General features: G+C 52.4%; 1 protein-coding gene and 1 pseudogene across 1 annotated transcript; both read left to right on the top strand.

Moving 5' to 3' along the window:
- Positions 1-3,627: 3,627 nt before the first annotated feature.
- LOC124512816 (keratin-associated protein 4-4-like) lies at positions 3,628-4,289 on the top strand. The gene is made up of 2 exons (XM_047080420.1): positions 3,628-4,156; positions 4,249-4,289. Exons 1-2 carry the CDS (start codon positions 3,628-3,630, stop codon positions 4,287-4,289), a joined length of 570 nt encoding a protein of 189 aa, XP_046936376.1.
- Positions 4,290-11,806: 7,517 nt separating this feature from the next.
- On the top strand, positions 11,807-12,394 carry LOC124513295 (keratin-associated protein 9-9-like; annotated as a pseudogene).
- The last annotated feature ends 1,069 nt before the right edge of the window (positions 12,395-13,463 follow it).

Consider the following 13,463-nt stretch of genomic DNA (forward strand, 5'->3'; position numbering starts at 1 on the left):
GACCATGATCTACTCTGGCTGCAGCTCCTGCTCCCAGCCTTTGTGCTACAGGACCACCTTCTGTTGGACCAGTGGCTGCAGACAAACTGTTGCGGGGCCAGCTGCAGTGGACAAACCCACAGTGGGGCCAGCTGCCATGGAGCCAGCTGCTGCCAGCCTTGTTGCCACCCAACCTGCTGCAACACCACCTTCTATAGGACCTCCTGCTGTCACATATACTGTATGTCCAAACCTACTGCCAGCCTTCCTGCTGCTAATTGCTTTGCCAAGAGGCACCATCTGCATAAAACACCAATTTGTCATTTGGGAAACAAAGTCACTGCCAATATTGCTGAAAGCCTGCGCACAGTCAACAACATTACAGGCTTGTGAATCACCTTGAGGAAGTGTGGACCATTTCTAGCTGAGTCTCCTCTTCCTTCATCTTTGGATCATGTGCCAGCTTCATGCATACTGATATGGAGTCATGGCCTCTGCCTTGACTCCACAGTCAAGATTGTCACCCTCTCCCTTTCAATAACATAGAGAAAGAAATTCTAGTGACTCACACATAGGTGTCTACAACTACTCAAAGTCTTCAAATCATGTTTCCTTTTTCAGTGTACTCATGGTTCTTATATCCTTCTTTCTTCTTCTCGTGATCCATGTAAATGTCTCCTGAGACACAGGGAGTCTCACCTTTATTTCTCAATAAAGCCTGTACCATTCGCGTCCCATATGATGTTCATTTCTTTGTACAGTGTTCCCAATGTAGGTATTTGTACACAGGATACATACCAAATGCAGTACCCATTTGGAGCCTCATACAGTGTCTCACAAATTATTATCTCCATTTTCATACGAATAAACTTCCAGTGGCCTGTCTTAAGCTGATATGCACAGACTCAGAACCCAGACTGTGTCTCCTGCCCTTGATGAAGCGCACATATGTTCATTCTCTCCAGATGAGTTAGAAAGCACCCTGAGTCTTAAGAGTAGCAAGATGTTCATTTGAGTGTCTTCTTTGGCCAAGGAAGTAATATTCTCTTGTGTATGCAAGTGACATCTGGGAATAACTTGTGGATATCAATGTCCAACAATTCAGCTGACAGTAGCCACATGTGGGAGCAGCAGGACCTGCCCTTTGAAGCTCTTGTGAATGTAGGAGTTTTGTTGCTTTAGACTCCTAGCTCCTCAGCACTCCTCTGCATCAGACACAGGCGAGCATGCAGTGTTCCCACAAGAAACACATGGAGCTGACCACATTGTATTTGGTTCTTGGGAATCACATTCTTGCTTGGCTTCCTGGTCCTCAGGGCATATTAGCAGAGTAAAAAAGAATCAGGTAGTTTTGCCAAACCTATTTATCTCCCCAACTGTAAGGTGGTTTGTCATCATGATCAAAGTGTTACCAAGGCAATTAAAGAAGAATGATGTCAGGGACTGAGAGATCGTGCAATGGTCATGTATGACTTTGAGTAATTCATAACTTCTGAACCATCAAAGGCAAAGGAACTCCCTCCGGATTTTGTGAAGGAACTGTGAATAACAGAGAGGGAAAAAATGATGCCTGCTCTGTGGGGGTGAGGAGAATGTGAGGAAGAAAAAAGAGACAACAATGTGGACATTCCTAGGAGTCAGGAACGAAGTCTGCTGCTTCTGGTCCTGAACTACTGGTGCCAACTCAGCATTCAGGGCAATGAGGCCGATTCAGGCTCTGAGAGGAATAGGAGACAGGGCCCCGGGTCACTTCCTGGGAGCAGCAGAGGGACCTCTGATGAGCTTCGAAGGCCCCTATCCAGGACACATGCTACCATTGGAGACTAGGTACCCAGGATGATCTGGAGAGACTGCCAAGGCCAAACGTGCCTACCGCTGCTGGTTCTCAAGAGCGCCATGTTGGCAAAATGAGATGAAAACCTGACATGACCCATGTTTCCGAATATTTGCTGGATGTCGACTAAATGCTTCATGAGCATTCACTTTAATTCTTGGAGGAACTTACAAAGTAGGTATTAAGGTTCCCATTGTGGAAGTGAGGAAATTGAGACTGAGTGGGGTAAAGGAAGGTCAGAGTTTTGTTTCTTCCAGAAGCTACTTGGAAGAAAAATGTCCAGGAATGTGGTTTTGCAGGGAGGTCATATTGCACTGGTCTGAGTGTAGGTAAGTGTCAAGAAAAAGGCACTTTGAAGCCAGAATCACAGGTTGCAACTAAAGCTTTAACCTGAAAGATATATCAGAAATGATGTCTCACACATATACAGACACAGACACAGATACTGAGATTCTCCTATATCAGCAATGAGAGAGCTGGAATCTTTATAAACCAGGTCTCCAGAAGCACAGATGGAGTGTTCTTTCTCTGAGTGGCATACTCAGGCAGCATGACATTCTGCTGTGCACGAAGAGCCCGTAGGCAAGGATTAGAGTCAGGGCGTACCTAGGGCTGGCGAATTCAAGACATCATTGACAATCCATGGTTTTTAACGTTCAACCCAATATATAATAAACTGGCTTGGTGGATAGACAAAGTAATTGGAAGAAACAGAAGAAGATGGTGGAAAAGAATGGGGGGATGAGAGGAAGTAGGAATAAAAGGAGAAGGGAGGGAGGAAGAAAGAAAGCATAGAGGGAAGGGGGGAGGGAGGAAGAGAGGGAGAAAGGGGAAGAGAAGAAAGAAAGAAAATAAAGAATGAAGGGAAGGAAGGAAGGAAGGAAGGAAGGAAGGAAGGAAAGAAGGGACGGTAGGAGGAAGGAATAGACAGGCATGCAGGGAGGAAGGGAGAAAGGCAGAAAAAGAAAGACAGCCTGACAGAAAAAAGAAACAGCAACCATAAATAAAGCTGTAATAAGCTACTTGAGGACACAGATAAGGCTAGCTAACAAGGCTAGGATTAGACTCCCCAACTCACCTGGTTTTGCCCATACTGCCCCCGCCTTTATGCCCCTGAAAGCCCCACATCCTGTGAAAGCATTCGATCCTAGGTAAATCTGGGTACTGGTCAATCCCCACCTGCTTTGCTTCTGCCTGGCCATGTGGCAGAGAAAACCCCAGGCATCGGCTATGCAAGGGTCTTTGATTGAACTGAGATACACATGTGGGGTTGGGTGTTACAGGCGACCGATATGGCTATGGGAGTCTTGAATCCGAGTTCTGTCGGGAAACATACCTGGGCCTTGGGATCTACCATATTTGCCCCAGTGAACATATCAGCATCATGCCCCTCACCTCAGAGATACTCGCAATCCTCATACAATCTAAGGGCAAAGACTGGGGAAGGAAAACTGCTGTGACCCTAGCCACCCGAGCAGAACGTGATCACACGATGGATGCCATGATCACTGAAACAAGAACGATGCTGCTGATGTGTCCACCTTCCTCTCGTTGGAAAATGTTTCTGTGAGTTATTCTCAAATAGGAAACCATTAAACACATATTTGTAACGATTCCTAACATTTAGGAAACAACTTCCTCATTTATGATTCCCCAGTGACTACGGAAAACGATGTAAACACCAACAAGGAAAGTCCTGCCCATTGGTCTAAAATTCGGGGTCCAGCGCATAAAAGCCCCAGAACCGGAGGAGGCACCAGAATCTGACAACCTCACCTCCGGACAGGACCTGCCCACCTTCCACCCCTAACACCATGACCCACTCGTGCTGCTCCACTTGCTGCCAGCCTACGTGCTGCAGGACCACCTGCTGCCGGACCACTTGCTGCCAGCCCAGCGGCTGTGGGTCCAGCGACTGTGGGTCCGGCTGCTGCCAGCCTTGCTGCCGCCCAATTTGCTGTCGGACCGCCTGTTGCCTGCCCTGCTGCTGTGGGTCCAGCGGCTGTGGACACAACTGCGGTGGGTCTAGCGGCTGTGGGTCGAGCTGCTGCCAGCCTTGCTGCCGCCCAACTTGCTGTCACACCACCTGCTGCAGGACCACTTGCTGTAGGACCACCTGCTGCCAGCCCAGCTGCTGTGGGTCCAGCACCTGTGGACACAACTGCGGTGGGTCTAGCGGCTGTGGGTCGAGCTGCTGCCAGCCTTGTTGCCGCCCAACTTGCTGTCACACCACCTGCTGCCGGACAACCTGCTGCCAGCCCAGCTGTTGTGGGTCCAGCTGCTGTGGGTCCAGCGGCTGTGGACAAAACTGCTGTGGGTCCCACTACTGCCAGGCAGTTTGCTGTACCCCCGTGTACTGCACGAGAACCTGCTACCACCCCACCTGCTGCTGCCTGCCTGGGTGCCTAGCCCAGGGCTCTGGATCCTGCTGCCAGCCTTCCTGCTGCTGATTGCCTCACCAGGAACCACCGTCTGACTTGCCACTTGGGAACTGGTCACCGCCAAGCATTGAAAAAAGCCAGGCCGCAATCCCCAACATCTCGGTTAGTCGCCTGCCTGTCTGCCAACTTGTGAATCGGCCTGATGAAGTTGTGGACCGCTTCTCCCTGATTCGCTTCTTCTTTCCTTCCTCTGAGTCATGTGCCAGCTTCACCCATCCTGATACAGAGTGAGGATCTCTGTTTGGTCTCCATAGTCAAGAACTTTATCCTGTCCCTCTAAATACGTCAGCGAAACAACTCCTCAGGAATGACCTATAACTCGTGGAAACTGCTGAAAGCCCACACGGGTATGTTTCCTTTCTCGGTGTACTCGTGAAGCTTGTACGCCTCTTGCTGCCTGTCATGTTCCCTTTCAATGTCTCCCTAGACGCGGGGAGTCTCACCTGTCTCTCTTAATAAATCCCAATCATTTGGACTCCCGTATTGTCTATGTGTTTTTGTACCCTGTTTCCAATGCGAGGTTTTGTACGCACATTTTACATCACATGCAGTGTCCGTGTGGAGCCATACACAGTCCTCCCCAAGTCATTATGCGCATTTTCAGCTGAGGAGATTTCACGGTGGAATGTCCCACAGCTGACATGGACACACTCGGATCCAAGACTGTGGTTGGGGCGCTTGCTGAAGCGCACTTACGTTCAGATCTCCAGACGTGGTAGCACACACCCTTAGTCTCAGCACCAGCAACATGTCCATCCGAGGCCTTCTTTGACCGCACAAGTGTTATTCTCCTGTACAGGTGGGCCATCACTGGCACTACGTTGTAGACATCAGTGTCCTACAACTCAGCCACAGCAGCCATAGGTGAGGACAGCGGGACCTGCCCTTTAGAGCCCTGGGGAACACAGGATGCTCCTGTTGCCTTGGGTGGCATCCAGCGCCTCAGCACTCTTCTGCCTCACATACAGGTGAGCCTGCGGGGTCCTCGTGAGCAACAGAGGCAGCTGAACACGCTTGTGTTTGGGTCGTGCATATCACATTCTTGTTTGGCCTCCTCGTCCCCAGGACCTAATGGTATAGTAAAATGGCATCGTGTGATTTTCTGCCAAACCTATGTATCTCCCCTCCCGTGAGGCAGTTTGTCACGGTGATCAAAATGTTGCCCAGAGAGTTGATGAAGCATGGTGTCAGGGCCAGAGAGATCGTGCAATGGGCATGTAGGACTTTGAGGAATCCATGAGCTCTGAACCATCTAAGGAACAGAAGAAGCTCTGGTATATTGTGGAGGAAGTGTGAGCAACCGAGGGGGGCGGAGAAACGATGCCTGCTCCGTGGGGGTGAGGAGAATGTGAGGAAGAAAAAAGAGACAACAACGTGTGCATTCCTAGGAGTCAAGGACGAAGGCTGGTGCTCCTGGTCCAGAGCCACTGGTGCCGCGTCAGCACTCAGGGCTGTGAGGCCGATTCAGGCTCCGAGACGAATAGGAGACAGGGCCCCGGGTCACTTCCTGGGAGCAGCGGAGGGACCTCTGATGAGCTTCGAAGGCCCCTATGCAGGACACATGCCAGCATTGGAGACTAGGTACCCAGGATGCTCTGGAGAGACTGCCAAGGCCAAACGTGCCTACCGCTGCTGGTTCCCAAGAGCGCCATGTTGGCAAAATGAGATGAAAACCTGACACGACCCATGTTTCCGAATATTGGCTGGATGTTGACTAAATCCTTCATGAGCATTCCCTTTAATTCTTGGAGGGATTTGCAAAGTAGGTATTAAGGTTCCCATTGTAGAGGTGAGGAAATTGAGACTGAGTGGGGTCAAGGAATGTCAGAGTTTGGTTTTCCAGAAGCTCCTCTTAAGTAAAGAGCCCAGGAATGTGGACTCTTTGGGGAGGTCATGTGACACTGGTCCGAGTGTGGGGAAGTGTCACAGGGAAGAAACACTTTGAGGCCAGCATCACAGTTTGCAACCAAAGCTTTAACCTGAAAGGTATCTCAGAAACGGTACAACTCCAAACACGCACACGCGCGCGCGCGCACGAGCGCGCACACACACGCACAAACACACGCGCGCGCGCACACACAGGGTGAGATTCTCTTATTTCAGCCATGAGGGAGCTGGAGTCTTTATAAACCCACTCTCCAGAAGCAAGGGTTGAGTGTGTTTTCTCCGTGTGGCATGCTCAGGCAGCCTGACATTCTGCTGCGCGTGCAAAGGGCACTTAGGCATTGAGGTGCAGAGCTGGTAGGCAGAAGTTGTCCCAAACACACCAGTACCCAAGAGATAGGTTTGGTGGCTTCAGACGTCTTTGGCCGACTATGGTTGTCACCATTCATTCCACTATGTTCTTAATTAGCCGGGCAGATGGAGAAAATCATTGGAAGAAAGAGAAGAAGATGGTGGAATACGAATGGGGGGATGAGGAGAGGAGTAGGGAGAAAAGGAGAAGGGAGGGAGGAAGAAAGGAAGCATAGAAGGAAGGGGGTAGAGGGAGGAAGAGAGGGAGAAAGGGAAGAGAAGAAAGAGAGAACCTAAAGAATGAAGGGAAGGAAGGAAGGAAGGAAAGAAGGCACGGTGCGAGGAAGGGATGGACAGGCATGCAGGGAGGAAGGGAGAAAGGCAGAAAAAGAAAGACAGCCTGACAGAAAAAAGAAAGAGCAACCATAAATAAAGATGTAATGAGCTACGTGAGGACACCGATGAGGCTAGCTAACAAGGTTAGGACTAGAGTCCCCAACTCACCTGGTTTTGCCCATACTGCCCCCGCCTTTATGCCCCTGAAAGCCCCCCCTCCGGTGAAAGCGTTCGACCCGAGGAAAATCAGGGGTCCTGTTCAACAAGGACGTATATTGACTGATGCTTGCTTCGTCCCAGACTACTGCTGCTGCTTCTCCCCACCTGCTTTGCTTCTGCCTTGCCATGTGGCAGAGAAAACCCCAGGCATCGGCTACGCAAGGGTCTTTGATTGAACTGAGATACGCAGGTGGGGTTGGGTGCTACAGGAGACAGATACGCCTGTGGGAGTCTTGAATCCGGCTTCTGTGGGGAAACGGAACTGGGCTCAGGGATCTACCACGTTTGTCCCAGTGAACACATCAGCATCATGCTCCTCACCTCAGAGATACTCGCAATCCACTTACAGTCTAAGGGCAAAGACTGGGGAGGGAACACTGCTGTGAGCCTAGCCACCCCAGCAGAACGTGATCACACGATGGATGCCATGATCACTGAAACAAGAACGATGCGGCTGATGTGCCCACCTTCCTCTCGTTGGAAAATGTTTCTGTGAGTTATTCTCAAATAGGAAACCATTAGACACTTATTTTGTAACGATTGCTAACATTTAGGAAACAGCTTCCTCGTTTATGATTCCCCCAGTGACTACGGAAAACGATGTAAACACCAACAAGGAACGTCCTGCCCATTGGCCTAACCTTCGGGGGTCCAGCGCATAAAAGCCCCAGAACCGGAGGAGGCACCAGAATCGGACAACCTCACCTCCGGACAGGACCTGCCCACCCTCCACCCCTGACACCATGACCCACTCGTGCTGGTCCTCTTGCTGCCAGCCTACGTGCTGCAGGACCACCTGCTGCCGGACCACCTGCTGCCAGCCCAGCGGCTGTGGGTCCAGCGGCTATGGGTCCAGCTGCTGCCAGCCTTGCTGCCGCCCAACTTGCTGTCACACCACCTGCTGCCGGACCACCTGCTGCCAGCCCAGCTGCTGTGGGTGTAGCGGCTGTGGACACAACTGCGGTGGGTCTAGCGGCTGTGGTTCCAGCTGCTGCCAGCCTTGCTGCTGCCCAGCTTGCTGTCACACCACCTGCTGCCGGACCACCTGCTGCCAGCCCAGCGGCTGTGGGTCCAGCGGCTGTGGACAAAACTGATGTGGGTCCCGCTGCTGCCAGCCAGGTTGCTGAACCCCCGTGTACTGCACGAGAACCTGCTACCACCCCACCTGCTGCTGCCTGCCTGGGTGCCTAGCCCAGGGCTCTGGATCCTGCGGCCAGCCTTCCTGCTGCTGATTGCCTCGCCAGGAACCACCGTCTGACTTGCCACTTGGGAACTGGTCACCGCCAAGCGTTGCGGAAAGCCAGCCCGCAATCCCCAACATCTCGGTTAGTCGCCTGCCTGTCTACCATCTTGTGAGTCGGCCTGGTGAAGTTGTGGGCCGCTTCTCCCTGATTCGCTTCTTCTTTCCTTCCTCTGGGTCATGTGCCAGCTTCACCCATCCTGATACAGAGTGAGGATCTCTGTTTGGTCTCCATAGTCAAGAACTTTATCCTGTCCCTCTAAATACGTCAGCGAAACAACTCCTCAGGAATGACCTATAACTCGTGGAAACTGCTGAAAGCCCACACAGGTATGTTTCCTTTCTCGGTGTACTCGTGAAGCTTGTACGCCTCTTGCTGCCTGTCATGTTCCCTTTCAATGTCTCCCTAGACGCGGGGAGTCTCACCTGTCTCTCTTAATAAATCCCAATCATTTGGACTCCCTCCCGTATTGTCTATGTGTTTTTGTACCCTGTTTCCAATGCGAGGTTTTGTACGCACATTTTACATCACATGCAGTGTCCGTGTGGAGCCATACACAGTCCTCCCCAAGTCATTATGCGCATTTTCAGCTGAGGAGATTTCACGGTGGAATGTCCCACAGCTGACATGGACACACTCGGATCCAAGACTGTGGTTGGGGCGCTTGCTGAAGCGCACTTACGTTCAGATCTCCAGACGTGGTAGCACACACCCTTAGTCTCAGCACCAGCAACATGTCCATCCGAGGCCTTCTTTGACCGCACAAGTGTTATTCTCCTGTACGGGCGGGCCATCACTGGCACTACGTTGTAGACATCAGTGTCCTACAACTCAGCCACAGCAGCCATAGGTGAGGACAGCGGGACCTGCCCTTTAGAGCCCTGGGGAACACAGGATGCTCCTGTTGCCTTGGGTGGCATCCAGCCCCTCAGCACTCTTCTGCCTCACATACAGGTGAGCCTGCGGGGTCCTCGTGAGCAACAGAGGCAGCTGAACACGCTTGTGTTTGGGTCGTGCATATCACATTCTTGTTTGGCCTCCTCGTCCCCAGGACCTAATGGTATAGTAAAATGGCATCGTGTGATTTTCTGCCAAACCTATGTATCTCCCCTCCCGTGAGGCAGTTTGTCACGGTGATCAAAATGTTGCCCAGAGAGTTGATGAAGCATGGTGTCAGGGCCAGAGAGATCGTGCAATGGGCATGTAGGACTTTGAGGAATCCATGAGCTCTGAACCATCTAAGGAACAGAAGAAGCTCTGGTATATTGTGGAGGAAGTGTGAGCAACCGAGGGGGGCGGAGAAACGATGCCTGCTCCGTGGGGGTGAGGAGAATGTGAGGAAGAAAAAAGAGACAACAACGTGTGCATTCCTAGGAGTCAAGGACGAAGGCTGGTGCTCCTGGTCCAGAGCCACTGGTGCCGCGTCAGCACTCAGGGCTGTGAGGCCGATTCAGGCTCCGAGACGAATAGGAGACAGGGCCCCGGGTCACTTCCTGGGAGCAGCGGAGGGACCTCTGATGAGCTTCGAAGGCCCCTATGCAGGACACATGCCAGCATTGGAGACTAGGTACCCAGGATGCTCTGGAGAGACTGCCAAGGCCAAACGTGCCTACCGCTGCTGGTTCCCAAGAGCGCCATGTTGGCAAAATGAGATGAAAACCTGACACGACCCATGTTTCCGAATATTGGCTGGATGTTGACTAAATCCTTCATGAGCATTCCCTTTAATTCCTGGAGGGATTTGCAAAGTAGGTATTAAGGTTCCCATTGTAGAGGTGAGGAAATTGAGACTGAGTGGGGTCAAGGAATGTCAGAGTTTGGTTTTCCAGAAGCTCCTCTTAAGTAAAGAGCCCAGGAATGTGGACTCTTTGGGGAGGTCATGTGACACTGGTCCGAGTGTGGGGAAGTGTCACAGGGAAGAAACACTTTGAGGCCAGCATCACAGTTTGCAACCAAAGCTTTAACCTGAAAGGTATCTCAGAAACGGTACAACTCCAAACACGCACACGCGCGCGCGCGCATGAGCGCGCACACACACGCACACACGCGCGCGCACACACAGGGTGATATTCTCTTATTTCAGCCATGAGGGAGCTGGAGTCTTTATAAATCCACTCTCCAGAAGCAAGGGTTGAGTGTGTTTTCTCCGTGTGGCATGCTCAGGCAGCCTGACATTCTGCTGCGCGTGCAAAGGGCACTTAGGCATTGAGGTGCAGAGCTGGTAGGCAGAAGTTGTCCCAAACACACCAGTACCCAAGAGATAGGTTTGGTGGCTTCAGACGTCTTTGGCCGACTATGGTTGTCACCATTCATTCCACTATGTTCTTAATTAGCCGGGCGGATGGAGAAAATCATTGGAAGAAAGAGAAGAAGATGGTGGAATACGAATGGGGGGATGAGGAGAGGAGTAGGGAGAAAAGGAGAAGGGAGGGAGGAAGAAAGGAAGCATAGAAGGAAGGGGGTAGAGGGAGGAAGAGAGGGAGAACGGGAAGAGAAGAAAGAGAGAAACTAAAGAATGAAGGGAAGGAAGGAAGGAAGGAAGGAAGGAAAGAAGGCACGGTGCGAGGAAGGGATGGACAGGCATGCAGGGAGGAAGGGAGAAAGGCAGAAAAAGAAAGACAGCCTGACAGAAAAAAGAAAGAGCAACCATAAATAAAGATGTAATGAGCTACGTGAGGACACCGACGAGGCTAGCTAACAAGGTTAGGACTAGAGTCCCCAACTCACCTGGTTTTGCCCATACTGCCCCCGCCTTTATGCCCCTGAAAGCCCCCCCTCCGGTGAAAGCGTTCGACCCGAGGAAAATCAGGGGTCCTGTTCAACAAGGACGTATATTGACTGATGCTTGCTTCGTCCCAGACTACTGCTGCTGCTTCTCCCCACCTGCTTTGCTTCTGCCTTGCCATGTGGCAGAGAAAACCCCAGGCATCGGCTACGCAAGGGTCTTTGATTGAACTGAGATACGCAGGTGGGGTTGGGTGCTACAGGAGACAGATACGCCTGTGGGAGTCTTGAATCCGGCTTCTGTGGGGAAACGGAACTGGGCTCAGGGATCTACCACGTTTGTCCCAGTGAACACATCAGCATCATGCCCCTCACCTCAGAGATACTCGCAATCCACTTACAGTCTAAGGGCAAAGACTGGGGAGGGAACACTGCTGTGAGCCTAGCCACCCCAGCAGAACGTGATCACACGATGGATGCCATGATCACTGAAACAAGAACGATGCGGCTGATGTGCCCACCTTCCTCTCGTTGGAAAATGTTTCTGTGAGTTATTCTCAAATAGGAAACCATTAGACACTTATTTTGTAACGATTGCTAACATTTAGGAAACAGCTTCCTCGTTTATGATTCCCCCAGTGACTACGGAAAACGATGTAAACACCAACAAGGAACGTCCTGCCCATTGGCCTAACCTTCGGGGGTCCAGCGCATAAAAGCCCCAGAACCGGAGGAGGCACCAGAATCGGACAACCTCACCTCCGGACAGGACCTGCCCACCCTCCACCCCTGACACCATGACCCACTCGTGCTGGTCCTCTTGCTGCCAGCCTACGTGCTGCAGGACCACCTGCTGCCGGACCACCTGCTGCCAGCCCAGCGGCTGTGGGTCCAGCGGCTATGGGTCCAGCTGCTGCCAGCCTTGCTGCCGCCCAACTTGCTGTCACACCACCTGCTGCCGGACCACCTGCTGCCAGCCCAGCTGCTGTGGGTGTAGCGGCTGTGGACACAACTGCGGTGGGTCTAGCGGCTGTGGTTCCAGCTGCTGCCAGCCTTGCTGCTGCCCAGCTTGCTGTCACACCACCTGCTGCCGGACCACCTGCTGCCAGCCCAGCGGCTGTGGGTGTAGCGGCTGTGGACACAACTGCGGTGGGTCTAGCGGCTGTGGGTCGAGCTGCTGCCAGCCTTGCTGCTGCCCAACTTGCTGTCATACCACCTGCTGCCGGACCACCTGCTGCCAGCCCAGCTGTTGTGGGTCCAGCGGCTGTGGGTCCAGCGGCTGTGGGCAAAACTGATGTGGGTCCCGCTGCTGCCAGCCAGGTTGCTGAACCCCCGTGTACTGCACGAGAACCTGCTACCACCCCACCTGCTGCTGCCTGCCTGGGTGCCTAGCCCAGGGCTCTGGATCCTGCGGCCAGCCTTCCTGCTGCTGATTGCCTCGCCAGGAACCACCGTCTGACTTGCCACTTGGGAACTGGTCACCGCCAAGCGTTGCGGAAAGCCAGCCCGCAATCCCCAACATCTCGGTTAGTCGCCTGCCTGTCTACCATCTTGTGAGTCGGCCTGGTGAAGTTGTGGGCCGCTTCTCCCTGATTCGCTTCTTCTTTCCTTCCTCTGGGTCATGTGCCAGCTTCACCCATCCTGATACAGAGTGAGGATCTCTGTTTGGTCTCCATAGTCAAGAACTTTATCCTGTCCCTCTAAATACGTCAGCGAAACAACTCCTCAGGAATGACCTATAACTCGTGGAAACTGCTGAAAGCCCACACGGGTATGTTTCCTTTCTCGGTGTACTCGTGAAGCTTGTACGCCTCTTGCTGCCTGTCATGTTCCCTTTCAATGTCTCCCTAGACGCGGGGAGTCTCACCTGTCTCTCTTAATAAATCCCAATCATTTGGACTCCCTCCCGTATTGTCTATGTGTTTTTGTACCCTGTTTCCAATGCGAGGTTTTGTACGCACATTTTACATCACATGCAGTGTCCGTGTGGAGCCATACACAGTCCTCCCCAAGTCATTATGCGCATTTTCAGCTGAGGAGATTTCACGGTGGAATGTCCCACAGCTGACATGGACACACTCGGATCCAAGACTGTGGTTGGGGCGCTTGCTGAAGCGCACTTACGTTCAGATCTCCAGACGTGGTAGCACACACCCTTAGTCTCAGCACCAGCAACATGTCCATCCGAGGCCTTCTTTGACCGCACAAGTGTTATTCTCCTGTACGGGCGGGCCATCACTGGCACTACGTTGTGGACATCAGTGTCCTACAACTCAGCCACAGCAGCCATAGGTGAGGACAGCGGGACCTGCCCTTTAGAGCCCTGGGGAACACAGGATGCTCCTGTTGCCTTGGGTGGCATCCAGCGCCTCAGCACTCTTCTGCCTCACATACAGGTGAGCCTGCGGGGTCCTCGTGAGCAATAGAGGCAGCTGAACACGCTTGTGTTTGGGT

The sequence above is a fragment of the Lynx rufus genome, unplaced genomic scaffold (assembly GCF_022079265.1).
Source record: "Lynx rufus isolate CCGP_SWC_20201006 ecotype Redwood Valley unplaced genomic scaffold, mLynRuf1.p SCAF_18, whole genome shotgun sequence".
In the NCBI taxonomy this organism is placed as follows: domain Eukaryota; kingdom Metazoa; phylum Chordata; class Mammalia; order Carnivora; family Felidae; genus Lynx; species Lynx rufus.

Bases quoted from the DNA above. Each gene is read 5' to 3' on its own strand.
- LOC124512816 (XM_047080420.1), top strand. From the start codon at position 3,628: ATGACCCACTCGTGCTGCTCCACTTGCTGCCAGCCTACGTGCTGCAGG. The intron at 4,157-4,248 runs GTACCCCCGTGT...TCCTGCTGCCAG, and splicing joins CTACTGCCAGGCAGTTTGCT to CCTTCCTGCTGCTGATTGCC.